Source organism: Fusarium keratoplasticum, chromosome 6 (genome assembly GCF_025433545.1).
Source record: "Fusarium keratoplasticum isolate Fu6.1 chromosome 6, whole genome shotgun sequence".
In the NCBI taxonomy this organism is placed as follows: domain Eukaryota; kingdom Fungi; phylum Ascomycota; class Sordariomycetes; order Hypocreales; family Nectriaceae; genus Fusarium; species Fusarium keratoplasticum.
The window spans coordinates 3290007-3316155 of NC_070534.1; the positions used below are offsets into that span (position 1 = coordinate 3290007).

At 51.9% G+C, this 26149-nt stretch overlaps 9 protein-coding genes and 1 pseudogene across 10 annotated transcripts, besides 1 other annotated feature; 7 read left to right on the plus strand and 3 right to left on the minus strand.

The window, feature by feature from the left end:
- Positions 1-186: 186 nt before the first annotated feature.
- On the plus strand, positions 187-3926 carry NCS57_00900500 (NACHT domain-containing protein; the record flags this gene model as incomplete). Its single annotated transcript, XM_053058798.1, has 2 exons — positions 187-1866; positions 1920-3926. 2 exons carry the CDS (start codon positions 187-189, stop codon positions 3924-3926), a joined length of 3687 nt encoding a protein of 1228 aa, XP_052912629.1.
- Positions 3927-4274: 348 nt separating this feature from the next.
- Positions 4275-4982, minus strand: NCS57_00900600 (Nitroreductase domain-containing protein; the record flags this gene model as incomplete). Its single annotated transcript, XM_053058799.1, has 1 exon — positions 4275-4982. The coding sequence occupies one exon, from the start codon at positions 4980-4982 to the stop codon at positions 4275-4277; it is 708 nt and encodes a 235-aa protein (XP_052912630.1).
- Positions 4983-5590: 608 nt separating this feature from the next.
- Positions 5591-7300, minus strand: NCS57_00900700 (MFS domain-containing protein; the record flags this gene model as incomplete). Its single annotated transcript, XM_053058800.1, has 5 exons — positions 5591-5984; positions 6033-6171; positions 6232-6279; positions 6339-7119; positions 7178-7300. 5 exons carry the CDS (start codon positions 7298-7300, stop codon positions 5591-5593), a joined length of 1485 nt encoding a protein of 494 aa, XP_052912631.1.
- A 483-nt stretch (positions 7301-7783) lies between these two features.
- Positions 7784-9890, plus strand: NCS57_00900800 (annotated as a pseudogene). The gene is made up of 2 exons: positions 7784-8874; positions 8927-9890.
- Positions 7784-9890: a sequence feature.
- Positions 9891-10491: 601 nt separating this feature from the next.
- On the plus strand, positions 10492-12307 carry NCS57_00900900 (Rieske domain-containing protein; the record flags this gene model as incomplete). Its single annotated transcript, XM_053058801.1, has 2 exons — positions 10492-10858; positions 10908-12307. The coding sequence occupies exons 1-2, from the start codon at positions 10549-10551 to the stop codon at positions 12305-12307; spliced, it is 1710 nt and encodes a 569-aa protein (XP_052912632.1). The 5' UTR covers positions 10492-10548.
- A 389-nt stretch (positions 12308-12696) lies between these two features.
- Positions 12697-14193, plus strand: NCS57_00901000 (uncharacterized protein; the record flags this gene model as incomplete). Its single annotated transcript, XM_053058802.1, has 4 exons — positions 12697-12853; positions 12900-13343; positions 13391-13869; positions 13915-14193. The coding sequence occupies 4 exons, from the start codon at positions 12697-12699 to the stop codon at positions 14191-14193; spliced, it is 1359 nt and encodes a 452-aa protein (XP_052912633.1).
- A 1286-nt stretch (positions 14194-15479) lies between these two features.
- Positions 15480-17782, plus strand: NCS57_00901100 (uncharacterized protein; the record flags this gene model as incomplete). Its single annotated transcript, XM_053058803.1, has 2 exons — positions 15480-15638; positions 15824-17782. The coding sequence occupies 2 exons, from the start codon at positions 15480-15482 to the stop codon at positions 17780-17782; spliced, it is 2118 nt and encodes a 705-aa protein (XP_052912634.1).
- A 300-nt stretch (positions 17783-18082) lies between these two features.
- Positions 18083-20232, minus strand: NCS57_00901200 (Zn(2)-C6 fungal-type domain-containing protein; the record flags this gene model as incomplete). The annotated part of the gene is made up of 2 exons (XM_053058804.1): positions 18083-20121; positions 20172-20232. 2 exons carry the CDS (start codon positions 20230-20232, stop codon positions 18083-18085), a joined length of 2100 nt encoding a protein of 699 aa, XP_052912635.1.
- Positions 20233-20872: 640 nt separating this feature from the next.
- Positions 20873-22336, plus strand: NCS57_00901300 (Oxidored-FMN domain-containing protein; the record flags this gene model as incomplete). The annotated part of the gene is made up of 3 exons (XM_053058805.1): positions 20873-21069; positions 21119-21378; positions 21429-22336. The coding sequence occupies 3 exons, from the start codon at positions 20873-20875 to the stop codon at positions 22334-22336; spliced, it is 1365 nt and encodes a 454-aa protein (XP_052912636.1).
- A 306-nt stretch (positions 22337-22642) lies between these two features.
- Positions 22643-24906, plus strand: NCS57_00901400 (Zn(2)-C6 fungal-type domain-containing protein; the record flags this gene model as incomplete). Its single annotated transcript, XM_053058806.1, has 5 exons — positions 22643-22730; positions 22777-22936; positions 22989-23751; positions 23799-24397; positions 24444-24906. The coding sequence occupies exons 1-5, from the start codon at positions 22664-22666 to the stop codon at positions 24904-24906; spliced, it is 2052 nt and encodes a 683-aa protein (XP_052912637.1). The 5' UTR covers positions 22643-22663.
- Between the last annotated feature and the right edge of the window lie 1243 nt (positions 24907-26149).

The window sequence follows — 26149 nt, forward strand, 5'->3', positions numbered from 1 at the left end:
ACAACGACGCGAGGAGGACAAGAAAAGGCCAATGGGGTCGGTTCGTTAAGCGCCGTGGCAACCAACAAGAAGCTCCCGTTGCTCGATCAGGCTGAGAGCTGAGCTGACCTCCGACGGCCACCTTCGTTACCGTCCTCTGGTTGACGCTGTCCTTTAACCACGTTCTTCGACATCTCGCAACCAAACATGGCATCGCTCAAACGCAAACGCTTGAATAGCGCATCCGATAGGCGTACAGCTAACACGACCGGGCCCGTACATGCCGAAGGGAGTAGCAGAGTTCAGGTTGGGAACTCGTTCACAGAGGTTCACAACCACGAAGGACGACAAGCCAACGACGAATGTCTTCGAGATCTACGAACGACCGACCCACGCATAGACAAGACGCGAATCGAGAATGACAAAGGAGGGTTAGTGCAGGGCTCGTGCAACTGGGTTCTGGAGGACTCCAACTTCCAGCAATGGAGACAGGGAACAAATGATCGTCTTCTTTGGGTCAAGGGTGACCCGGGAAAGGGCAAAACCATGCTCCTTTGTGGTCTCATCGACGAGTTGAAAAAATCTCAACCTTCTCTATCCTACTTCTTCTGCCAAGCTACCGACTCCAGGATTAACAACGCAACATCGGTCCTGCGAGGCCTCATCTACCTCCTTGTGGTCCAGGACACATCTCTAACTCGACATGTGCGCAACAAGTGGGACCATGGAGGCAAGTCGACTTTCGACTCTCCAAATGGATGGCATACCCTGTGCAACATTTTCGAGGATATACTGCATGACCATTCCAAGCCAACTTGTCTTGTCATCGACGCACTTGACGAGTGCGAGGGCGACTCTCTGTCTTCACTTCTCAACTTGATTGTCTCCACGGCCTCCAAATTTCATCACATCAAGTGGCTTGTCTCCAGCCGCAACCTACACGATATCGAACGTGGATTGGGAGGCGCCAATGTTGGTGGGAAGCTTGACATAAGCCTCGAAGCAAACGCTAGTCTCGTATCCAAAGCGGTTGCTAACTACATCGATTACAAAATAGACAACCTTGCGAAGCTCAGTTCCGAACTAGACTTGCGCAAGGATGTCAAAGAAACGATGCAACAAAAAGCCAATGGCACATTTCTTTGGGCAGCTCTCACCCTTGACCAGTTGAACGCAGAAGAGGATGAGGAGCTGCAGGACAACTCTGAGATGTTGGACATTCTCAACCAAGTACCCGAAGGATTGACCAACCTCTACGATAGGATGTGGAGGCAGGTCAGCGCTCAGGGTTCAAAGAACTCCAGGTCATGCAAAGTTATCCTTGCAACTATGTTTCTTGCATACCGACCACTCCAGCTCCAGGAACTGCCCATGCTTGCAGGTTTCAGGGGCAACCTTGCCAACCATGACACACTCGTAAAACTTGTCAGGCGATGTGGGTCTTTCTTGACTATCCAGCAAGACGCAGATACAGTCCACTTTGTTCATCAGTCGGCCAAAGACTTTCTCACTGACAACAAGAATGCCTTTGATGGAATTTTTCCATCTGGCATGGGAGGCGGCCACCATCAACTGTTTTCTCGATCAGTCGAGGCCATGGCTACTGGCCTACGGCAAAACATCTATGGCTTGCGCAATCCAGGAGTTTTGACCAGCGAAATCGAGGTCCCAGTGCCAGACCCTCTTGCTGCGATGCGATACGCGTGTGTTCGCTGGCTTGACCATTTCTACGAATGGGTTTCTTCGAAACGAGATCGAGACCAAAATGATGCAAATGATGTCGTTACTTTCCTGCAAGACAAATATCTCTACTGGCTTGAGGCCCTTGGTCTTTGTGGAAACGTCATCGAAGGAATTGCCTCTATCAGAAAGCTTGAAGCTCTTGCGGTAAGTACATAGGATAAGCCATAACTAGATAAGCTTAATCTAACTTTTCTCAGGCACACAATCAGTGGGACCATCTGGCGACCCTGGTTCGTGATGCTCGGCGATTTGTCCTTGCCAACAGACAAGGAATAGAGACAGCCCCATTGCAGGTTTACGTTTCAGCACTCATCTTCTGTCCAACTTCCAGCTGGGTGCGGGAGAGGTTCGAGACGATGATACCAGAATGGATCAAGAAGAAACCGATAATTCAACCTGAATGGGATGCATGCTTATTGACTCTTGAGGGTCACGAGAACGACGTTGTATACTTGGCATTTTCTCCCGACAGCAGGATCATTGCGTCCAGCAGTTGGAACGGAGTCATTAAAATTTGGGATCCATACACAGGAGCATGTTTGAACACCATTTCGGGTCATCCCTCGAGGGCTTTCGAGTTGGCCTTTATATCTAACGGGCCCAGCACCATTCTGGCGTCTGCAGGAGAAGAGTCCGGTGGCTATTCAATCAAGATTTGGGATCCTTTCAATGGAGGCCCGCCACAAAGAACATTCACCATGCCCAACAACATGACACACACCATTGCATTTACAGAAGGCGGCAAAACGGTGGTGTGGGTGGATGAAGCGGGCACCTTGATCAAGTTTGATCTTGACACCGGAGCATTCCTGGACCCGATCAAGCTTCCTGCCAAGCCCATTGCAGTTTCGCCAGACGGCCAGACTATCATCACATATTCAAGTCCTGAGAGGGGTTGCCGAGTTTGGGCCTGGGACAATCCGGAAACAGACCGTCTCACATTAGATGGTTGTATTCCAAAAAATGACTATGTGGTGTTTTCCCCAGACAGCACAAAGCTGGTATGTGTCTCCGAAACTAGAGATGGCCACATCCAAATGTGGAATTTGACCACAGGCTTTTGTTTCACCACTCTTTACGATTCATACGACTCCGTCTCGCGGAGCCTTGCCTTTTCACCGGACGGAACAATGGTGGCTTTTGGAAATGCTATGGATGGCGCGGTCAACCTATGCGATACAATAATAGGCACGGTCCAGGTGTTTAGCGGCCATAGCGATACTATTTGGGCGGTGGCCATCTCTCCAAACGGCAGACTATCGGCATCAGGGGGCGACGACAAGACAATCAAGATCTGGGATCCGACTGTCAGAGCGCCACTGGACTCTGACACAGGTCCAAATCTGGGGCCCCAAGGCTGGCTTCTGTCGCCGAATGGTTTGTGGGTTGCTTCCCTGATATACGACGACGACATTAGAATGTGGAGCTCAGTGACGAGCGAATATGTTTTCAATCTACGCGGACCCCTACCAGGATGGGACGGCGAGCTGGCAGACATCCTGGAATTCTCACCCTGCGACAGGTGGCTAGCCTTTGATGGTCCTGGTAGTATCGAAATCTGGGACACGACAACATGGAAAATTCAACACGAATTCAAGGGCTTCCGCTTCTCACTGTCAACCAACATCTTGGCATTGGTACCCGTCGAGAGTGAGACCATTGAGATCTGGGACTTGCACACCGGCAAACTGGTATCAACATTTTCGAGCCCTCTGTGTGAGCATGATGATTACCCACAAATTTCTTTTTCCCCAAACGGGCTGTGGTTGGCGTTAGCCTCATGGGAAGGGCTTGAGATATGGGATTGGGCTGCGAAGAAGTGCATACAGGTGGTCAATGGATATCCAGATGAAATTTCATGGCATCCGACTCATGGTGGTTTGCTTCACACTTTTCATGGTAGCTATTGCGTTCAAGGGTCCACGGGAAACTGCTCGGTCGACAAGGTTCAAACGCAGGATGAGTACGATGAGGACGAAGACCAAATTCAAATGATCAAAGACGGTGAATGGATCACAGTCCAAGGATTACCGGTGCTTTGGGTCCCTCCTCAGTACCGGCCTCGCTTCAGGTACCATGAGGATTATGGTCCGGTTGAGGAAAGGGCGGTAGATTGTAACAAGTCAGGGATTGCTATGCTGGACAACTGCAACCGGGTGATTTATATTGAGTTTGACGTCCCCGAGATAGCTCTCAAGTTTTAGGAAATCAGGAACATGGGCCAGGTCTTCTTTTTAGGCGTTTGCATTTTGCAGCTTTGTGTCTTTCGAGAGAGTTGGTAATCGCAATCATGGGTTTACAGAACCTTGAGCTTCCAAGATGGATGGGCCATGAATGAGCAGGGTGAAACCCGCGAGACCACTGCCTTTTTATCTTTCTAAACGGTTGCCGTGTTCAGTTAACTCTACATATTCGGGCCAACTATCCTGCCAAATTCATATGTATCCATGTGTCTACGGCTTCAATCCTCAGATGTACTAACCAAGCTATTCCTGTTGACCCCATAGGCATTCGTCTCGTTGATATCAGCGATTGACTGCACATGGAAGTCCTTAGTTTAGCACAAATTTTACACTCTTCTTCCAATCGTCCCTCGGCATCTTTAAAGAATTGATGTGCTCTTGCTCATTCTCGTATCCAATGCCCACCGTGCACAAGATATCCATTTTTTCTTCAATCCCCAGTTCTTTTCTAATAACATCAGGATAACCAGCCGGAGCAACAGACACCTGTGTGCCCAGCCCTCTCTCGGTCAACAACAGGAGTAGTGTCTGAAGGTAGATTCCCACGGAGAGAACATCAGACTTGTTCAGCTCCTTGTCGATGCAGACCACGGCAACAATCGGGGCGTTGTAAAACTTAAAGTTGCTGATCAAAGTCTTCATCATCGACTCGGTATCCTCGCGGGCAATGTTGTATCCGTTAGGCCCATAGATGTGGTGACCCAGTTCGGACCGGTAGTTCTGGTACGACTCTGGGATCGTGGGGATCTGTAACTCGGTCTTGTTCTCAAAGGCTGAGATGAGAGAGGCCGACAGGCGTTCTAGAGGAGGGCCAGATACAAGCGTCAGGCGCCACGGTTGGATGTTTGTCGACGAGGGTGCGTGCTGGGCTATGCTGAGGCATTCCTCGATGATGGATAGTGGTACTTTTCGACCTGTGCAAAAGGCTCGGGTGCTATGACGAGCCAGAATGGTCTTTGCAACAGCGTCGTGGGCAGATTGCTCTGCGGCGCGATGGATGGTCTGGTCCTGGGCCATGATGATGTCGGGACGTGAAAAAACAATGACATTTGATTATAAGTTGACGCAAGAAACTCTACAGCTGATTTATATACAGGCAATGATTTCACCTCCATCCGGATGTTTCGAGCCCAGATGCTGAATCATAATGTTGATTACACGGGGATAGAGGACTATTCGGCCGAACAAAGATCATCCGCTGATGGTTGCATTTTCGTTGGGATGCCTACGTAATTCCATAGACGCTTAGACATCTCGCGTAAGGAAATTTAAGCAGCATTACTCATTTTTTGTCAGCCAATGTTGAAGATGACAAATTGGAAATGCCCCTGATCACGACAACACCAGAAACGATCCTTCATGTGGGGCTGTTGGGCCGCCTCTATTGGGCAAGATCATTGATGTTCGACTTGGCGTAAGAGCCTGGGAAGGAAGAAGCCAACTTAAGACTTGGTCATTAATTAGGAGCAGATCCGTGGACGGAATAATGGTGCCACGCAGAGACATAGCATGCAGACTTCGTATCTGATGGGGGGTTTCATAAACAGCCAAGTCACTCTTTATTTTACTCCTAATTACTCCATTTAAAGTATCTATATACGTCCGCCAACTTTATTCATCACTACTCAGATCATCACACTTTCACCTTTTATCGTGTTACCCCCCTGAGCAGCTTTGCTTTTCTGCATCAATCTCTCGCCATACTTCATAAAGAAGAATGGTATAGCCCCCATGACCAGTGAGAGAAACCCAAGGAGGCTCTGTGCCCAGTGAACGCCAAGTCGATCATACATGGGACCAGCCGCGAGCGGAATGACGATGGCACCAAGAGATCTCATGCATCCGGCTCCCGCGTGGGCCGATGCCGATGCCTCACGAAACACGTCGGTGATGTAGTTCAGGATGCTCATAAATATCAGGAGGAATCCAGCGCCAGAGAAGAATCCCCCAATCGCTGGGACGTATGGTGAGATTGAGGGTTTGGATGTCCAACCAAACCAAAAGAGCGCGATGACAAGTCTGGGACATGTTAGACTTTGTTTCTATGAGGCTGTTCGTTTGACGTACAGAGGAGCGGCGAAACAGGCGATTGGTAGCCGGCGGTTTATTTCTCGTTGAGCCCATGGCTTGCCAGCTGCTTTGGACCGATCGTACCACGGTGTGTAGACCATGAATCCCAGGAAAGCTATCACCGAACCAAGGGCGACTTTAAGAGAGTATTAATCAGATATCAGCGGGTCTTATGCGAGCATGGTTTTGGACTTACTGGGTAGATAGGTGAGGCCAGCAATCTCGGTGCGAAGATGATACATGCCTATTGGAATGAAGTGTTAGCCAGCAACTCCAAGGTCCATGATAAGAAGGATGTTGTACCTTCGAATACTAGAGGATATGCCTGGAAAGAGATGTAAAATAGTGAATTCGTCAATGTCAAGTAAAGAGATGAGAGTGACAAAATCGGCTCTGTAGCCATCATGACAACAGGACGCAAGAATATCTCTCGGGCATCAAACGGGTGCAATTCTGTCATTTGGGCCTCCTCAATACCCTCCTCGCCGTTCTTTCGGCGCTTGTGAATCTCCCTGTTGTGAAGAACCGGAGCAAATGTCTCGGGCAGGGTCAATACGAGTGGGAGTGTCGGGACGGCAATTAGGGCTGCGGCCCAGAACGCCCACCTCCACGATGCTTGAGAGGCGAAACCGGAGACGAAGGGTCCTAGAAGGGGGCCTATTCCGCTGATGGCTAGGTAAAGGGACATGGCGGTGCCACGTTCTGAAGGGTCGTCGAGCACATCGGCGTAAAGGCCACCTATTACGGCCATGGGGGCAGCAGCATTCAGACCACAAAGGAGGCGGAATATTAAGAGGGCCGTGTAATTAGGAGCTCCAGAGCATGCGAGCATGAAAACAAGGTAGCCAAAGAATGTAGATATCATGACTGGCCTGCGCCCGATGTACTCGCTCAAGGGTCCGAAGAAGAGGGGTCCAACAACGAAGCCAGCCAGATTGAGTGAGTTGAGTAGAGTCAGCTGTACCTGGTCATAAACTCCAAAGTGACTCGAGATAGCATCAAGGGCGCCTGAGGGCATCGAGGTTCCAAAACTGCCGTTGAAGGCACAGGCCAGGCCTGCTACGACAACATGGATTTTTCGCTTCTAGAATAATCATTAGCACCGCACTTTCGGCACGGACCGTGCGCTATCCTTGACTTGCCGTTGAAAACTTGGCCGCATGAACCTTGGAGTCGATGGGATCGACGGCGTCTATAGTGACCCCTGGTCCTTTGGACGCAGGTTCATGTCCGGGGGCGCCACTAGTAAGTGATATATTGGCCATGGTTTCGTTTGTAGATACTTTAAGAACTCTGTATGTGCCTTGAGCCCTCTTACAGCCAGTATGTTGGGCGGTCAAGCCATTCCTACCTCTTATACCGACAACTCAACCTCGTGTAAGTAACTCGGGAGACTATCCCGATGAGGGCGCCACTTCGGCCATAACCGAAAGCCAAGTCCCGTTGCCGATACCCACAACTCAACTTCCGTGCGATAGCTAAAGTCGACGGCTCATTGGTCCAACTTTCCGTCTCTCCAAGCTCAACCTCCGTCGAACCTCATACCGCCGTTCATATGACCGCTGCACTCTCCGTCGTCTTGATGCCTTGTCGCCTCGATACTTCCGTCCTCGACAGCAACTCCCGTTCAATCCAACAGAACAGCGCCCACGTCTGTCGGACATGAAGCGCAAATCCGTTGGGACGGAATTTGAAACCGGGAATTCAATGTCCCCCGCCAACAGACGAAGAAGAGTAAGTAAGTGCAGCATCAATCGTCTTATATCGCCGAGACCGGATCCCTGGCCCCCTCAGTCGTCCTTACGGCTAAGCTAACTACATCAGACGGGCGAGCTTGCACACATTGCCACCGACTCAAGATACGCTGCGATATCCTTGAAAAAGGACCTCCCTGCACGGGGTGCAGCTCTCGAAACCGGCCAGGCTGCCACATTTATCCAAAGAAACAGCGTAGAGGAGCTGCTGCTGCTGCTGCCCGGCTCCTTTCACCAGTGCCAATTCGTCCACGCGAGCCAACACCCGTCGAGCTCGCGACAGATTCGAGCTCACCCTTGGAGGTCGACACGGTTCAGAGGTTGGTTGCCAATGAGGATGGCGAATATGATGCCAGCAATTTGGCCGACTTTCTCGGCCGTCACGATATGAAGGAAGCCGATTACGGCCGCTTGACTCGGGTTTGCTTCATCGGCACTGGCATGTCCAACTGTCATTACCTCGTCCGTCAGAATTTCCCCCGGGCCGGCGACGAGAACAGCGTCCATTTGGGTTACAGTCAGATGCGAGTCAAGGGGGCCTCTTACTATCGATTTGTTCCCCCTGAGATCCTTGAACGTCCAGACAAGGAACTAGTCGACAGACTGCTTCGAGCATACTTTGACTCTGTAAACTGCGGATGGCCCATAGTCGACGAGGAAGAGTTTATGGTGCAGTACGAGGGCAAGGACCCTGAGAACCCCTTGTCTTCTGCTCTGATGAATGCCATTTTCCTCGTCGGGGCACATGTCTTGTCATCCCACGATGAGAGCATGCACTCACTAAAGCGCATGTTTTTCCGCAGGGCCAAGACTCTGATTGACTACCAGTTCGAGACAGATCGGCTTGTTTATGTCCAGGCAGCTCTCTTGATGACGTGGCATTCTGACGGGTTCGAGGAGGTTGCTATTAGTGCGTGGCACTGGATTGGAATTGGTGCTCGGACAGCCATGGCCTTTGGCATGCATCGCGATGCGACTCGGTCCAGGATGCTGCCGGCTCATAAGAGAGTCTATACGCGGCTATGGTGGGTTCTGTTCCAGTTTGACACCATCTCGGCTCTGTCGTCAGGTCGACCGCAGGCAATGTAAGGTACCGCTGCTCGAGAACCATAAACTTCACTTGCTAATGTTGAACAGAAACCTAGACGACTCTGATGTTCCTGATCTCGAGTATTCCCACTTCGAGGGGATTCCCAACGCGCAGAAGGACTTTGTTATATACCAAACCAAGCTTTGCGTCATAATATCACGGGCGATGAGAGAGGGCTGGGCTCTTAGATCCTCCCCCGAAGACCGCGTTCGAGCGACGAGAAAGGCCGACGAGTCTCTCGCTGAGTTCATCCTCCAACTTCCTTCAAAGGTTCAGCTGAGGTACTCCACGCTTGATACGTGGCAGTCGATCCTTCACCTCACCTACAACAACTTTGTCATCCTGGTCCATCGACCTCTGCCAAAGCAAAGCATGGCTGAAGACGTACGGCCGGACCAGTGCAACGATCCTGCGCTGTGCGGAGACTCCGCAAAGACTATCGCCGCCATCTTTGAGACGCTACCTCAGGATGTGTTATCGACTCTGTGGCTGTACAGTACCAACGTCCTCATTACGGCAACTATCCACATCATCCACGAGGCGGGGTCGAGTAAGCCTATCGTCGCGGCCAGATCACTACACATCCTCGAGATCCTAATGGCGGCTCTGAGGGGACTATCAAAGCACTGGCATTATGCGCGAGCGTGGCTGCATTTTGTCGAGCAGAGGGCGTTGAAGTTGAAGCAGCAACGGGCTGCAAAGGCGGTTCAGGCGGGCGGGCCTGATGAGGACCAAGGGCGGGAAAACGGGCAGGCCGCGGCGCCTCCTACAGGCCCAGAAGAAGCGTCATCATCGCGAGAAAATGAAGATCGATGTGATGTAGAAGAGTCATTTCTCGATGCTATCACAAACGGGGCCGCCGGGGCAATCGGCGCGACTCCAGATGGAGGCTTCTGCTTTGACGGAGCTGATGTTAGTCTTCCCGATGACTTATTCCTCTTTGATGCTTTAACGTTGGATCTCTTCCCTGACGGTTGGCAAGGAGACGCTTCGTCAGAGCGACAATGCTAGAGTCGTCACGCAAGGACATGAAGTGTGTACGAACGCGTTCGGGGACTTACAGGGACGGGCCATCTCGTCTAAGTTGAGGATAATTTTACCATGAACCTTTAGGAAAAGTACTCATAAATTTAACAAACATTTACATATTCATGACGTAACTTTACCTCATTCTAAGGGTTTATCATCATGAACTTATGATGTTTCAGGTCTGAATCGGTACGGGCTTTGGCCAAGGCGCAGCGAGGACGGCTCCCACTCTCGGCCTCCCACTCCCGCGATATCACGGCAGTTACAAATGATGGGCTAACTAATCTGGCTTGGGGATAAGTTTGTTCTGATCTGGAATCTCCCAATTGAGCTAAGCCTTATTCGTACTCCTACATGGTCTCCTCCAAGGGAACGATCCGAACCACGTCTCATCGTCGTCATACACATGCAGCTCTGATAGCTTCGACCAGTCAGCTTCGTCTTATTGTCATCCCCCACATTATCACAACATGGATCATTCCGGGCTTCCCTCTTGTTCAGTCAGTGTGAGTGAGGGGGGAACGGTACATCTGCCGTGTCCCGCTTGATTGCGCCATGTTACACTTCTCCTCACTTCTTCACATGCTCTCTCACGGCGTCTCTTGAGCTTCAACTGTTCTTTCGTCTCGCATACGTCTTGATGCGTCCGTACCCCAGAATACTTCAAGTCTTTCGTATACAAACTCGACGACCTATTGCTTTATCGCGGGCTTTCTCCATTTGCAGACCAATGGCTCAGGAATACAAGATCAAGGACCTCTCGTCCCTCGACCTCTTGCCTGGCGCGAAAAAAGAGGTCGAGGTGGAGGGTATTGAGAATGGCAAGGTCCTGCTTGTGAATGTCAAAGGAAAGATCCAAGCTGTTGGTGCAAAGTGCACTCATTATGGCGCTCCTCTCGTCAAGGGCGTGCTGACGAGTGAGGGTCGATTGACCTGTCCATGGCACGGAGGTACGTCGCCATGTCTCATTGATCGCTCTATACTGACTGATAATCGCAGCCTGTTTCAATGCCAAAACCGGCGACGTCGAAGATGCTCCTGCCCTCGATCATTTGCCCGTATTCCAAGTCGCTGAGCGAAACGGCGCCGTGTACCTCACAGGCGAGGAGGCCGCCGTCAAAGGCTCGCGAAGAAAGCCCAACATCAAGTGCGTAGCTGCCAGCGGCGCTCAAAAGGAAAAGGTCGTCGTCGTTGGAGGAGGTTCAGGTACCTTGGGTTTGGTCGAAGGTCTTCGTGAGAAGGGCTACAAGGGCCCATTGACCGTCATCTCCAATGAGGGCTACTACCCCATTGATCGCACCAAGCTGAGCAAGGCTCTCATGACGGACCTTAGCAAGCTGACTTGGCGAGACAAGTCTTGGTATGAGAGTGGATCTGTCGAGTTTATTGAGAGCGAGGTCACTGATGTCGATTTCAACGATCGCTACGTCACGACGGATGATGGCAAGAAAGTTGAGTACACCAAGCTTGTCCTTGCGACAGGCGGAACGCCGAGACGATTGCCTCTTCAAGGATTCAAGGTCCTTGACAACATCTTTACCCTGCGTAGTGTTCACGATACTAGAAAGATTGTGAACGCGATCGGCGAGAAGGGCAAGAAGATTGTGGTCATTGGCTCCTCCTTCATCGGAATTGAACTGGCTGTGGCCACGAGCAACGACAACCAAGTCACCGTCGTCGGCATGGAAAAGGTCCCCCTCGAGCGAGTCCTCGGCGAAAAGGTCGGTGCAGGCCTCCAGAAAGCGCTCGAGGGCAAGGGAGTCAAGTTCTACATGGGCGCAAGTGTTGACAAGGCCGAGCCGGACACATCCAATCCTTCCAATGTCGGTGCTGTCTATCTCAAGGATGGCACCAAACTGGACGCCGACCTCGTGGTTCTTGGTGTCGGTGTCTCTCCTGCGACCGGGTTCCTGCGAAACAACAAGGCCGTTCAGCTGGAAAAGGATGGCTCTCTCAAGACGGACGACAACTACGCCGTTGCGGGCTTGAAGGATGTCTATGCGATTGGAGATATCGCTACCTTCCCTTATCACGGACCTGGTGGTGATGGAACACACATTCGAATTGAGCATTGGAACGTGGCGCAACAGTCCGGTCGCATCGTCGCAAACCACATTGTCAACCCATCCAGCGCGCCTGAGCACTTTATCCCCATCTTCTGGTCGGCTCTGGGAGCTCAGCTGCGATACTGCGGAAACACCATACCCGGCTTCGATGACATTGTTCTTGAAGGTGACCCGACCGAGAACAAGTTCATTGCCTACTACTGCAAGGGAGAGACGGTGGTGGCTATGGCGAGCATGGGAAGAGATCCGGCCATGTCTCAGAGCGCGGAGCTGATGAGAGTCAACAAGATGCTTACAAAGACTCAGCTTCAAGAGGGAATGAGTGTGCTGTGAGTCCTGCAGAGGCCCTGGATGACGAGGGGACTACCGGGAACACTTCTCAGAACGGCATTTACTGCGACGGAGTGCATACCGAATAGGAAAGTGTTTAATAATGACGAGCCTCAAGTTAGTTAATTACATTGATCCAATCCCGATGTGTTCCATTTGACTGTCACTGATAGGGCCGGTGCAAAAGCCCCGACCCTCCAAGTCAATGACGTCGAGGACTCGATCGTCATTGATGCATCAACAGAACGACGGCCCTTGTCATTGTGACGAGCATATTGATGTTGCCGAGGGTGCAAGCGACTGGATACACTGTAGATAATTTCGCGACAGATAAAGAGAGCGTAGACTGCGCATTACTTGACAGTTGCTACTGACTCACATTGACAGCAACAATGGCTTCTCAAGCAGCGTACCAAGCCGAAAAGGTCATCGGACACGGCGACAACGCCGTAACACAGCAGGATGTAACTACGTACGATGATAAGACGGGTAAACCTGGCGAGACGATGAAGGCATTGGCGTGGATGGGCAAGAACAAGGTCAAGATGGGTACAGCTCACCTCACACTCACTTACACAACTACTGACAATCTCAGTCGACGTACCCAGGCCCAAGATTCTTGAAGATCGCGATGTTATCCTCAAAGTAACAGGCAGTACCGTCTGTGGTTCAGATCTACACCTCCTCCATGGAACGGTCATCCAGCTCAACGAAGGCGACATCCTCGGCCACGAATTCTGCGGCGTCGTAGATGAAATCGGTCCAGGCGTCACAGGCATCGAGATAGGCAAGCGATATGTTGCATCGTTCCAGATTGCCTGCGGCGAGTGCTTCTTTTGCAAACAGAAGCTGTCTTCGCAGTGCGAAAAAACAAGCTCCAACACGATGGAAAGGGCCATGTATGGGGGGAGGACGGCGGGTATGTTTGGCTATTCCCACTTTACGGGTGGGTTTGCAGGTGGACAGGCTGAGTATGTGCGTGTGCCGTTGGGGGATGTGAACTTGCTCGAGATTCCGACGGATGTTCCTGATGAGAAGGGTGAGTTCATCTCTCAAGCCTCACGACTCTACTGACAGGATGCCAAGCTTTGTATCTTTCCGATGTCTTGGCCACATCGTACAACGCTGTGAAAGACACAGCCGTCTACCCTGAAGACGAGGTTGCCATCTTCGGTGCCGGTCCAATCGGTCAAATGGCTGGCATCTTTGCCATCCTCGAAGGTGCAAGCAAAGTCATCTTCATCGACACCGAACCGCGTCTCTCCTTCATCAAGGACAACTGGCCTCCCAAGCACAAGGATAAGCTAGAGCTGGTTGACTACAAGCACTTGTCCCACGGCGTTACCAACAAGGAGACTGTGGTTAGCCGACTCAAGGACCTTTGTGGTGGACGTGGTCCTGACTGCGCAATTGAGTGTGCGGCCGGTGAGTACGCCAAGGGCTGGATGCATTGGCTGGAGATGTCGCTTGGTATTGAGACAGATACGAGTGAAATCATCAACGAGATGATTGAAGGTGTACGCAACTATGGTCGCTGCGGAGTCACAGGCGTCTACGTCGGATATGTAAGCATCTCCATCCTCCTACATCATTCACACCTAACCCCACAGACCAACCACTTCAACATCGGATCCCTCATGGAGCGAGGCATCCGGCTCATCGGCAACGGCCAAGCCCCTGTCCACAAGTACTGGAAAGAACTCCTCGGCATGATCCAAAGTGGTGACCTTGACCCAACGCAGATGATCTCGCACCGCGTCAGGCTTGAGGATCTGGACAAGGTGTACTACAAGTTCGAGGCGAGGGAGGACGCGATGCAAAAGGTGTTTGTGGAGACGAGGTTTTCGTTCCCCAAGGATGTCGAGTCGCCGGATTTGACAACTTACTAAGGGCGGTGAAGTTTCTTCGCGTGGAGAGTTGATGATGTGTAAAGGACGTGGTTGTGGGGTTTGGGCAAGCGGTGTCTTGGGAGTGGATATTGGGAGGTTCGGCAACGCGGGAGGAACCACTTTGAGATGCGCGTCCTCGGCAGTGAGATCCGCTGAACATGTGCCAGGCACTGGGTTTCTGAAAAGCCAGTGAATAATGCTCTTTTGAAAATTGTCTCATTGTTTCTCGTGCTTGATAAACCCCTTGGCTTCTCAACAGTGCCAGACATCATGAACGGCTACCCTGGAGCCTAAGAGGGTAGTCACGTGGTTACGCACCAACCGCCAAAAATCGCGAGGTCGGCGCTAAGCGTGTCGTCATTACCCCAAACGGGCAAGGGAAGATAAGAATGTGGCGCCCAAAACACACGGTCCAATCAAGAGGGCAGATGAAATTATGAACGCGGGCACCAACGCATCGCCAACACGTAGGTTCCCTGCAATGTCAACACACTCGAGCCCACCACGAACCCCTGAGCACCCCAATGACCAAGAAAGAAACACGCTAGATCCCCTGTCTCGCTCTTGTGAACGCCACCTTGCAGTCTGCGGCCAGGCTTTTTTGTCCAGGTGGTGCAGCAGAGCTGGCGCAAAGCCAGCCATGGATCAGTAAGATCACAAGGATCATGGGGGCGGGCTGGCTGGCCTCTTCTGCGGCCTCATCTTCCTGATTCATCCCTTCTTTTTTCTCCCGCATACATAAAAACTCTTTCATCCCGTCCCGGCCTTCTCGTCGTTGAAATGTTATTCACGACTCGTTCATTCTTTGTTGACATTCACCGCAAATGAAGCACATGCAAAAGCGCCGAGCAACCCACTAATACAGGCACAAGACCCCACACCCACCGAAGCTAGGTACGCGCGAGCCACACATACCAAGCCACACACAACAACCGTCCGGACAAGACCCTCTTTGTTCAGGCCTCAACCACCGCTTCCATTCAAACGAAGCGAAGCGAAGCGGCTTCTTCGACGAGTTCGTCGTTGTTCAACAACCTCGACTCTCCTCTTCCTCGCCTGGTTCCGTCCCCGTGTATCTTTACCGGCGGGCCAAGCATGCTCTGACCCCCCTCGAACCCTACCTCCTGGCCTTCGACTCATTCATCACCCGTCTATCATGTTTCCTACCGCTACGTCCGCCGCCTTCTCCGCCGTTTTCGCTTCCTTTCGCGAACCTTGCTCTCGATTACGATAGATAATCTGCAACACTTTGAGGCCTCTCCATCTCCATCCTCGCTCCCGCCATCATGGAGAGGCCGGATTCCCCCCGGCCGGAGCATACTCCAGAGCATACTCCAGAGCTCACATGCTGCTGCGGCCGCGTCGAATGCCCTCTTCTCAAGAAGAACTGCTACATACTCGAGACCGTCGAGAAAGATGTCCACACCGCAGCTCAGCTTGGTCAGGTACGCACACGACCCCCAATTTCGAAGCATTCCTTGTGTGAATCACATCACGCTCTGCTTCTCTGGCTCCCGTCTGGACCGCATACCAGTTGTTCCACCGCCGCCCTTTGTCGCTGAACACACACTTACGCATCTGCACATTCTTGATTGAAAAACTTGCTAATTTTTCACCTCTTCAATTATAGGCCCTGCTAGCCCGGCATGAAGCGTACATGGCTGACGCCGAGAGGGACCGCCTCAATCTGACCGAGCGGATAGAGCGTCTGGAAATGGACAAGCAGGAACTCGAGGCCGAAAATGCCTTGAAGATTGAGGAGAACAGGAGCCTGCTTGACCAGCTCGAGTTTCTCAACAACACCGTTTCTGAATCCGACACAAAGATCAAGGCCCTCGAGGCCAGCCTCCTCTCGTCCCAGCAGGCCGTGCGGAGGCTCGAGTCTGCTGCTGCCCGAGCCGAAGATGCGGAGCGACACTTGTCGCTGATGGAGCTGGAGCAGGATGAGCTCTACCAGGAGCTGAGGTCTACAAGGGAAGATGCTCGGTCTCACGCTCAGCGCTTCAAGGAGGCTCAGCGTGGCATCTTGGATATGCAGGACCAGCTCGAGAGGATGGAGGAGGAAGCCCGTGAGGAGCGCGAGCGTCATGCCGAGGTTATTGGCAGGATGGAGCGCCAGCGCGAGGTTGACAAGCAACTCAGTACGGCAGCTGCTCGACTAAAGGGTGCTGCTGCGTCCAAGACGCTACAAGACCCGAAGCCTGGCAATCCTGTTGTCAACCACTTTGTGCGTGACCTCCTTCAGGACAATGCCAACCTTCAGCTGGGCATCGCTGAGTTGCGAGAGATGTTGCTCAACTCCAACGACGAGATCCAGTCTCTGCGTGAGCAACTTCTCGACCATCAGCCTGTTCCTGACAGCTCCGCCTCGACGCTCAAGGCTGAGCTCGAGAGCTTTATGCCCTCTACTCCCCGAGTTTCCCAAGAGCTGCATATCCATCATCACTACCATGTGGCCGCTAAGCCTGACAAGGGCAAGACGAGGAGAAAGCGTTCAAGCTTGAACTCTAGCATCTTTAACCCTCCAAGCTCAGGCACCTCCACCCCGAGATCATCATCGGGCCGTTGGAGTCTAAACCCTGGGCCGGCAATGCCCGCCATTGCCTCTATCACAACCAAGGAGCCCAACTCGGTCATCTCGATGCCCAAGCAGAGGTGGTCGCTAATGTCGGAGCAAACATCCGACTTTACATCATCTGTACCGAGCTCCCCACGGTCGAACCAGCGGAATTCCATGTTCGACACTTCCTTTGCCGACAGCGATATTCCCACGTCGCCGACTACGAGCTTCGATCCTATGTCACCCACCTGGCGGGCTCACCGCAAGGGTCCGTCTGAGATCTCGGCTCTCAGCTTTCAAGCTCCTTCTCTTCAGCTTGATCCTGGCACTCCGCCTCGGCATCAGTATAATGATGACACTATTCATGAAGAAGATGAAGGAGAGTGTGATGAGCTCATGCCTCGAATGGAGACACCAGATCTCGGAACTACGCCTTCAGCCGACGACAGTTCGATCGTCGAAAGTTCCGAGGACTCCAAGGACGACTTTATGCCGCGTCCTCGGATTCACCGAGCGCTCTCTCACGAGTCCATCATGTCTCTGGCAGGTGGTCTTGACATTCACACGCTGAAGGCACGACCTAGTCAACTTACTCTTCGGCCCCTTGGTGGTGCCGAAGCTGTTGTGACGGGTGTCATAGCGCAACCCACACTTGCTCGTGGAGCCGCCAAGCGGAGTTCGGTTGCGCTTCGAGACAGCTTCAACGCCTTCAACGCCTTTCCCAGCTCGCGAACTGTCTCTAACCCTACCATCCGATCTCTTTCTCCTACCCCATCTATCACCCCCCAGGGTAGCCCTTCTACGAGCCTGGGCAAGTGGGTTGGTTGGAGGCCATGGGGAGGCCCAAGTACCACGGCCCCGAAGCCTGAGAAAGAAAAGGAGATAAACCGGGCTCCGGGTATCAACCAACCCGGGGCAATTCCTGGCTTCCAGAGATACTGGACAGCACAACGGCGGAAGGGCGCGCCGTCCAGGGTGATGAGTGAAACTATCGATCACGAAGCCCTGGAAGAAGGCCTACGAGAGTGAAGAGCTCTCTACCTAATGCGGCCGAGACGCGCGAATGCTCGAGCCGGCACATGTTATACCTAATCACTAACTGGATACTGGAGTTGTGTCTATCTCTTTTGTGGCGTTTGTTGATTCAGGAGGGATACCAAGGATACTTGGACATGGAGATACCCCTGGCCGCACGAGGCCAGTTCCTTTGTTGCGACTATTCGACCCTGAAATTCGGGTCTTGCATTGACGGGGTTTCTTATGAAATTGGGTATACAGTATAATCTAATAAACACGACGCCGATGCTTGGCACCTGATTCTACATCTTTTCATGTTATGCTGCTATTCAACATGGACCAATACGTCGTGTCTACTCCCTGTAGAGCCCAATCCTCTGGGTCGGCTGTGAAGCATGGCCATTCGGCAGTTACACAATCGGGGGTTGCATTCTCCAGAGGACAGGTTGTGGAAATGTCGTTGATCTCGGGTGCCTGTGGTGTGAACGAAGGCTCGTTGAGGGAGAAAGAGAAGGGGATTTCCGAGGATAGGCCTCCTTCTGTGTTGCCCGTGGGTGTTGGCATCATGCCTGTGGATGGCGGAGGTGATGGGCCCGGGTTGATGTTTACTGTTCCTAAGAAGGGGATGTTGAGATGGACGTTTCTCTCTTCTCCGTTTGTAGATCTTTGAACGATGGGGAGAAGCTGGCGAATTGTTTCGGCTGCTTCGATACAGAGTCTGTCGTTGTTCATGGCTCCCATCTCGTTCATCTTGTCCTGCGCCTTTTCGGCCAATTCTCGATCTTGAGCTCGCTGGGCTTCGTACCCGGGCCATCGCCAGCCAAGATAGCCGAGGAGGAGTGTCATGGCGGCTACTAAGGCAGAGTAATCAACGTGTCGACCGGCGATGGCTGTTGTGAAACAAGTCCGGTACTCGAGGAAGCGGGCCAATACATCGCGACTTGCCTGCATGCAGGTGGCGCGGTTGTATTCATATCGTCTCTGGCCACGGTCCCGGAGAAGGTATGGGAGGTGGAGCAGGATGAGGAGTGAGTAGTGACGGATCTGGAGCTTGACGACTGACATGTTGTCGCCGGATGTGTCGGATGAGTTGCAGCATATGGCCATATCCGGGAGTTTCCACCATAGGACGTCCATCATCTTGAAGGCTTTCTCAAGTTCCAGGTCGATTGACTGCGTTAGGGCGTATGCTTCGCTGCCCGTCATCTCGTTTCTGTCGGCGATTTTGCCGGAGATGACGGCGTATACCTTTCCGAGCCTGTCGCTAGGTGCATCGGATTGGATACCTTCGTCTGAAGCAAACCAGTTGTCGCGGGATCCAATGGGGAGGCCGAGGATGAGAGACAGATACCGGTCGTTGCAGTTAATGCGGAACCAGATTACAGCTGGAGATGGACGTCGTCTAGGGTCAAAGGATGGATCGCAGGAGCGGATCGACTTTGCAGATCGGCGATCAATACCCATGAGCTGGGCCATATTGAGGGCGCGACGACATGTCATCCATGCCTTGCGCAGTTGCCCCGCGTCGCTTTGGTAGAAGCTCTGGATGATGAGGCACTCTAGACCTTCGAGGCATCCTACAAAGTCGTCGTCTGATGTGACGAGCCTGGATGTTACCGAGACCCATTCCTCCATGGTCTCGGCCATGGACTTTTTGAGACCTAGGGTGCTCCCGTCGAAGAAGGCGGGCATCTGTTGGAGACAGACTGCCAGCTGGAGGAGCCGCTTGGCCAAGATGGCGGGATGGCTGGTGATATCTGGGATCTGGGCTAGAGATGAAAGAGGTTCTGGTTTTCCGTCGATTTGATCTTTTTGGGAGTAAAAGGCTGCGAGGACGAAGCGTGCGCCGGGACTCTGCTGGGAGATGGCGTACAGGGTTCTTTGGGGTGGGAAGAGGGCGTGTAGTTGGGGGGAGATGTGATTTGCTTTTGCGAGGCGGGATGGGAAGCGGATTGGGGGGACTATGGGGGTTGAATCGGGGAGGGATGTTAGAGGTGTATCGGAATGGTTTAATGAAGATGTCATGTGCTGGGCATTGTCCACGACTGAAGAGTCAAACACATCAGCCGCTTGCTGCGTGAAGCGGCGAAAGGTGGACGGTTCATCCGAATCGGAGGGTGAAGGGATGTGCACTCTTCGGGCTGGTGAAGGCTCAGGGACTGAATTGTCGACAAGCTTCTCCATCAACATCTCGAGTCGTCCGAGGCGCTGTGCGAGACGCTTGTCCTGTGTGGGAGCTGCAGGCTCCTGGACGTACTCCTGCGAGATGCATGTCGTCTCGCGCTGAAGACAGCCCACGCAGATTGCATCTTCGTCGCTGTTGAATTGGCACTTGATCTTGCGTCTACGGCCTGTAGAGAATTAGTGAGCTGTCAGTAAAGGATTAATTGGTACAACTTACATTCCCAGCAGCTGCGTGTTCCTTTACGGACTTTGCGCCGCTTCGTTGATGGTTCCCCCATCGCCTGTTGATTCGGCCGAACAATGGACTTGAGTGTAAGTGAGGATGTAGAGACACGGTCGGCAATACGGGCGAGATACGACGTCCGCCTATTGAACGGGAAAGATGGGAGTAAAGTGTTGAGAAGGAGTCTGGTGTTGCTGACGAAAACGGCCGAATCACGGACGAGTTGCCGAAGGATTCAGCCGTGGTGATGATCTCTGGCGAATAGAATGAAGGGATTCGTCCGTGTCGGAGGCCGAGCGGATGAATATTGGGGTTGGATTAATAATGTTGGTCCGGTCCTCCGTGGAACGCCGTGGCGATGGCCCTGGTCGGTGAATTATGGGGCCTTTCGGGGATCCAGACAAGAAGAGAGTTATTTCCGCCTCCGAGGAGGATTTGGGCTGGGATGGAGCGACGACGAAACAGCCCGTGGAGAGTTTGGATGGAGCTAGCTTCTGGGTCGGAGTGCCATGGAGGAGGATACAGGAGGGATACACGCCGTGGAGGACAATGGCAGACGACGAAGCTTCCACGGTGATGAGAACTTTACGATGCGATCTTGTATAAATGTCGAGAGAAGAAGCGACGATTAAACAAGACACACAAACATCACAATCCATCAATCACCTACAAACGACATTTTTAACCTCTTCACAATGGCTCCCCCTCGTTACGGTTCCGGAGACGTGAGCCCTGAGCCTCTGGCCCAGGAGCTTCGCTTTCACCCTTCTGGCAGAGTCGCAAAGAACAGGTTCATGAAGGGTCCCATGGCTGAGATGCTTGCTACATGGAGCCCCAAGACGCCTGAGGAGAGGGGTATTCCTACCAAGGAGTCGATTGAGCTCTACAAGCGGTATGTGAAAACACAAAAGTCTATGGTTGTGAGACTGACGGTGTTGTAGATGGGGCGAGGGCAAGAACAACTTTGGTGTTATCGTCACTGGAAACATTGACATTGATCTCGAGTCTGTGGGCAATATTGGAGATATGGGCATTCCTCTTGATGCGAAGTACGAAGGCGAGCGCTTTGAAAAGTTCAAGGAGCTTGCAAAGGGTGCCAAGGCTGATGGAAGTCTGCTTGTCGGCCAGGTCAATCATCCTGGACGACAGGTTGAGGCGCGGGTTAACCCTGTCGCCATCTCTGCGTCTGATGTTCAGCTTGGTGAGTGTGCCTTTGAAGCTTTTTGCGATCAGAGGGCTAATGGTGTGTAGAACCCAAGATGGGAATGACGTTTGGAAAGCCTCATGCTGCGACAAAGGAGGAAATTGCAAGAATAGTCGAAGGCTTTGCTCATGCTGCAGAGTACCTCGAAAAGGCCGGTTTTGACGGCATTGAGCTCCACGCCGCCCACGGCTACCTCATCTCTCAATTCCTCTCACGAACCACCAACAAGCGCACCGACGAGTACGGACCCCAGACAATCGAGTCCCGCCTGCGCATCGTATCCGACATTGCAAAGGCCGTCAAGGCGCGCGTGTCACCTACTTTTATTGTCAGTGCCAAGCTCAACAGCGTCGAGTTTCAGGATGGCGGTGTCACGCCTGATGAGGCGCGGGAGCTGTGCGAGACGCTTGAACAGTTGGAGTTTGACTTCGTGGAGTTGAGTGGTGGTACCTATGAGCATATGGACATGGCGTGGAAGAAGGAGAGTACTGCTAGGAGGGAGGGGTTCTTTCTTGAGTGGGCAGCGACTATCACCAAGGCTCTTGATCCGGGACACAAGATGAGGACTTATATTGCTGGTGGGATGAGATCTGTTGGAGCCATGGTTGATGCGCTCAAGGTTGTTGACGGTGTCACTCTTGCGCGACCTTCAATCGCAGAACCCCGTCTCGTACCCGACATCATCGAGGGACGTGTCCAAGGCGCAATCAAGCCGGTCGAGGCCATCGAGACGGATCTCGGTATTGCCATGGTCGCCGCGCAGGCTCAGCTGTCGCAGGTCGGACGGGGATTTGAGCCCTTCGATCTCAGCGACCCCGAGGCGTTCCAGACTTTTGGAGCTGACATGGGAGCTTGGTTTGAGAAGGTTGTTCAGGATGGGCCTAAGATGGAGTTTGTGCGGGCTGTGCAGTACTCGGGACCTCAGGTTCCTTACGGAACTGTCAAGTCTGCTTAGGGTATCGGATATAGACAGAGTTAGACATTATAGAGTATAGAATGCAATTGTTTTACGATTTTCTTCAAATCCGAGAAGCTCCAAGTCCGAATAGCTAAGCCTCAGCTGAAAAGATCACCTCAGATCTCCTTCAGTGCAACCCTGGGCTGTCGATCAAAGGGGCTAGCGATGCGAGGCGTGTGTGGATTTGTAAGCGTGGCTCATGGGGGATCTCGCATTCCAGTGCCAACAATCTAACCCATTCATTAACCGCCAAGATCGGGATTAAACACAGTAAATAAAGTCATTTGTTTCTTTACCCATTCATTTGAGAAGATATTGTTTGGTATGGAAATGACAGCTATGACGACCTCACCGGAAGATACGGATCCCACGCGGTCGAACCGTCGCAAAGGTATGTGCTTCAATCGCGCGGGTGTACTTGAGCTGACTGGAAATAGCCTGCGATTTGTGCTTTACGAAAAAGATCAAGTGTGACATGCTCAAACCTGTCTGCTCTAATTGTATTCTTTACAATACGGACTGTCGGACGAGCATTATCCGACGCAAGGCCAATCCGGCGAGGGCGAGGGGGGCGACGAAACCGCAGCAGCAGGAAGAGTATGTCTCATTCTTTTTAAGCGATTGTTCAGTGAATGCTCATGATGTATAGTCCCAGTCGGACAGAGGCTTTGGAGTCGAGGTTGGCCCGTATTGAAGCCCAGCTCCAGCTTGTCCTCAATGTTGCTCGAGATGCCCAGCCACAGCAACCTTCAATCGCTCAGCAATCACCAGAAAGCCATTCAAGCGAAACCACAGAGGCCATCTCGGCGGAAAATGAAATGCACGCTGGAATCGCGCGCTCGGGCTATCACTCGTGGAAGTTTGACCCTGTCAACCCAAGCATCTACGAGGGACCAGAGCCCGACTCGCTGATGTTGCCGCCGTTGGAAGAGGTCCTGCCTATTGTCGATCATTATTTTTACACGTTTAATACGGTTATTCCTCTGTTTCATCAGCCTGTGTTTATGAAGGTGCTGCATACCTGGTATAACCAGCGTCAGTCCCGCGACAGGGCGACATGGGCGGCCATTCAGATCGTCATGGCTCTTGGGTATCGCACGCCACAGCTTGCACTTGGAGAGACGCAGATGAAGCACATCGAGAGGGCTGATGTGTGCTTGAGGAATGCGCAAACTGTTGTCTCGGAGCTTGTCACGCGCGACCAGGATTTACTCGGAGTTCAGATTCTTCTTGGGATTGTCATGCTTTTCCAGAATAGTCGCGATCCGAAACCTGCGAGTGTCATTATTGGTACTGCTGTTAGGCTCGCGCATCGACTGCAGTTGCATTCTTCTAATGCGGGAGAGCTGTTTCCGGCTATTGAGGCAGAGCAGCGGTCGAGGGTCTTTTGGATTGCGTACACTCTCGACAAGGTAGGTCGCAGGTTTTCTTGGAGCGAGGACTTGGCTGACACGGGTAGGACATTTGTCTGAGGGCAAACACTCCATCTTGCCAGTTTGACGACGACGTGGATATTCCACTGCCAACTCTTGCGCCTGCGGACAGCGCTGGTTTAATATGGACGCAGAACGGCCAGGTTCACTTCAACTACCACAGAAGACGAGTCGAGCTGGCGTACATTGAGGGTAAAGTGTATGACCTTCTCTACTCGAACCGCGCAAGCAAAGTCTGCGGCCCAGAGCGCCAGCGAAGAGTCCTCCGTCTCCAAAACATGCTAGATCAGTGGTATGAGCGTATCCCGGCCGTCTTTCACATCGACAACGTCGCTGCGAATGTTGGTCCGAGTCAGCTTGTGCAGATGACCAAGATGCACCACGCGTTTCTGCTGGCAGAAGTCATGACGCATGGGATATACAGCCACAATGCAGACTGGGTTAAGCGGATCAGTTCGTTTAGTCGCGCTGCTATTGGGAACTGGAATCCGGGCTATGGGAGTCCAAAGTGCGGCATGAAGGATCAGGAGCCGCCTTTGCCTGATGGTTGGACCAAGTGTGTTGATATTAGTCGGGGGTGTATGAAGCTATTCCAAGAGGCTACACCAACCGAGTGTCTTGTCTGGTAAGATTACAACTCACCAATCTCATGCTTTGCTAATACTTTGCAGGCAATGCAGCTGCTCGCATTTCTCAGCCCTCATCATCATCCTCGCCAACATGACCCTTAACCCTGGCCACAAATCCATCCACATTGACCAGCACCTAGCAGTCAAAGCCGTCGACCTATTCGACAAGCTCCTCGGCATAATCGAAGACGCCTCCTTCAGCAGTCTGAGGACCATAGTCGGCGAGCTAAGCCAAAAAGCTGAAGCAGCCGTCGAGAGCTACAGACAAGAGCTCAGCCGCTCTGGCCGAGACATTTTTGAGACTCTGAATGTTGATAATCCGGGTGATGCGCAGCCCGAGTTGGATTTTCTGCCTAGTAATACTGTTTTTGATGGGCTTGATGGGCCTTTTTCTAGTTTGGATACCGAGGTTGATTTTGATGCGTTGAATTTTGATCCTACTGGGGCTGGGAATATGGAGATTTTGGATAATGGCATGGCGGATTTGATCAGCTTCATGCGATGAGCAAGGTTTGGCTGGCGTTTTGATGATTACGGAGTACCCAGGGGGCTGACTAATGATAGGCCGCCCCTCTGTTCATCACAGAGGGGGCATCACAACCTGTAACTGCGTCACTGCTGTAACCGCCTTGCGCACCGTAATTGCCTCATTTCTCCACGAATTAAAGTCTAATCTCAATAAAAATACTATCAATAAATAGCGCTTAATCTGATTAATTAATTCTGTTAATTTGAGTCTTCTTGAGGCTATTTCTATATTATTATGTGTAAGTGAATATGATGCCTAGTCTCGGGCCCGCGACGGCGGCATGGGAATTATTATCCCGGCCACCATAATGCACGCCTCGACCCTCTCGTTATCTGAGTAGTTATTAGGCACGCGATTATAGCCGAATCCGCCCTAATCTTCTCGGCGTGATAGATCCTCTTCCTAATCGCTATTTTTAGGCGAATAATCCCCTCTTCTGGCCGCCAAAGCGGCTTATGTGAATCCTTCGATCTGTGTATTTATGATGACCTTAATATCGTCATAATCCTCCTCCTCGTTGCCGAGCAATAGCGGCGTTAAGTCTCCTAATAATACCGAGAGCATATCTTTAGGTATATTATCTAGTTGACCTCGCAAGGCTGCCGCCTCTCGCAAGGCTATAGCCTTATTAAGGTCAGCCAAATAGTTAGCGGCCTCAGGTGTCACAGCCTAGATATACCCAGGGTTACGTGCCATATGTACCTATAGTAAATGCCTAATCCGCGTCTTAAGCCGAGCTACTTATTCTTATAACTATAAGTAGTTATATATTACTTACTATAAGCTTAGTAAGCGATTTAACCTCGCTTATTTAAGCCTTAGCGATTAGCCTAGTATATAAAATATACTTATTATACTTTTATATATATAAGTTACCTTAACGTACATGTATAGCGAGCCGGACAGCAAGCGAACCGGACAAAAAATCCCTCAACCTACATTATCTCTATTTGATCAATTGATTCTTAACCACCCAGCATGTCACAGTCTAATAAAGAGGCTAGAATCCTTCTTGCACTTCAAGCCCATCAAAATACACCAAAACTAAGTCTTAGAGGTGCCGCAAAGCTCTACCAAGTCAAGCATTCAACACTATTTGACCGATATAATGGCATCCAAGCCCGAGTCAATACTATTCCTAATTCACGCCGACTATCTGATCTAGAGGAACAGATCCTTATTCACTTTATTCTCGACCTAGATTCGCGAGGATTTCCCC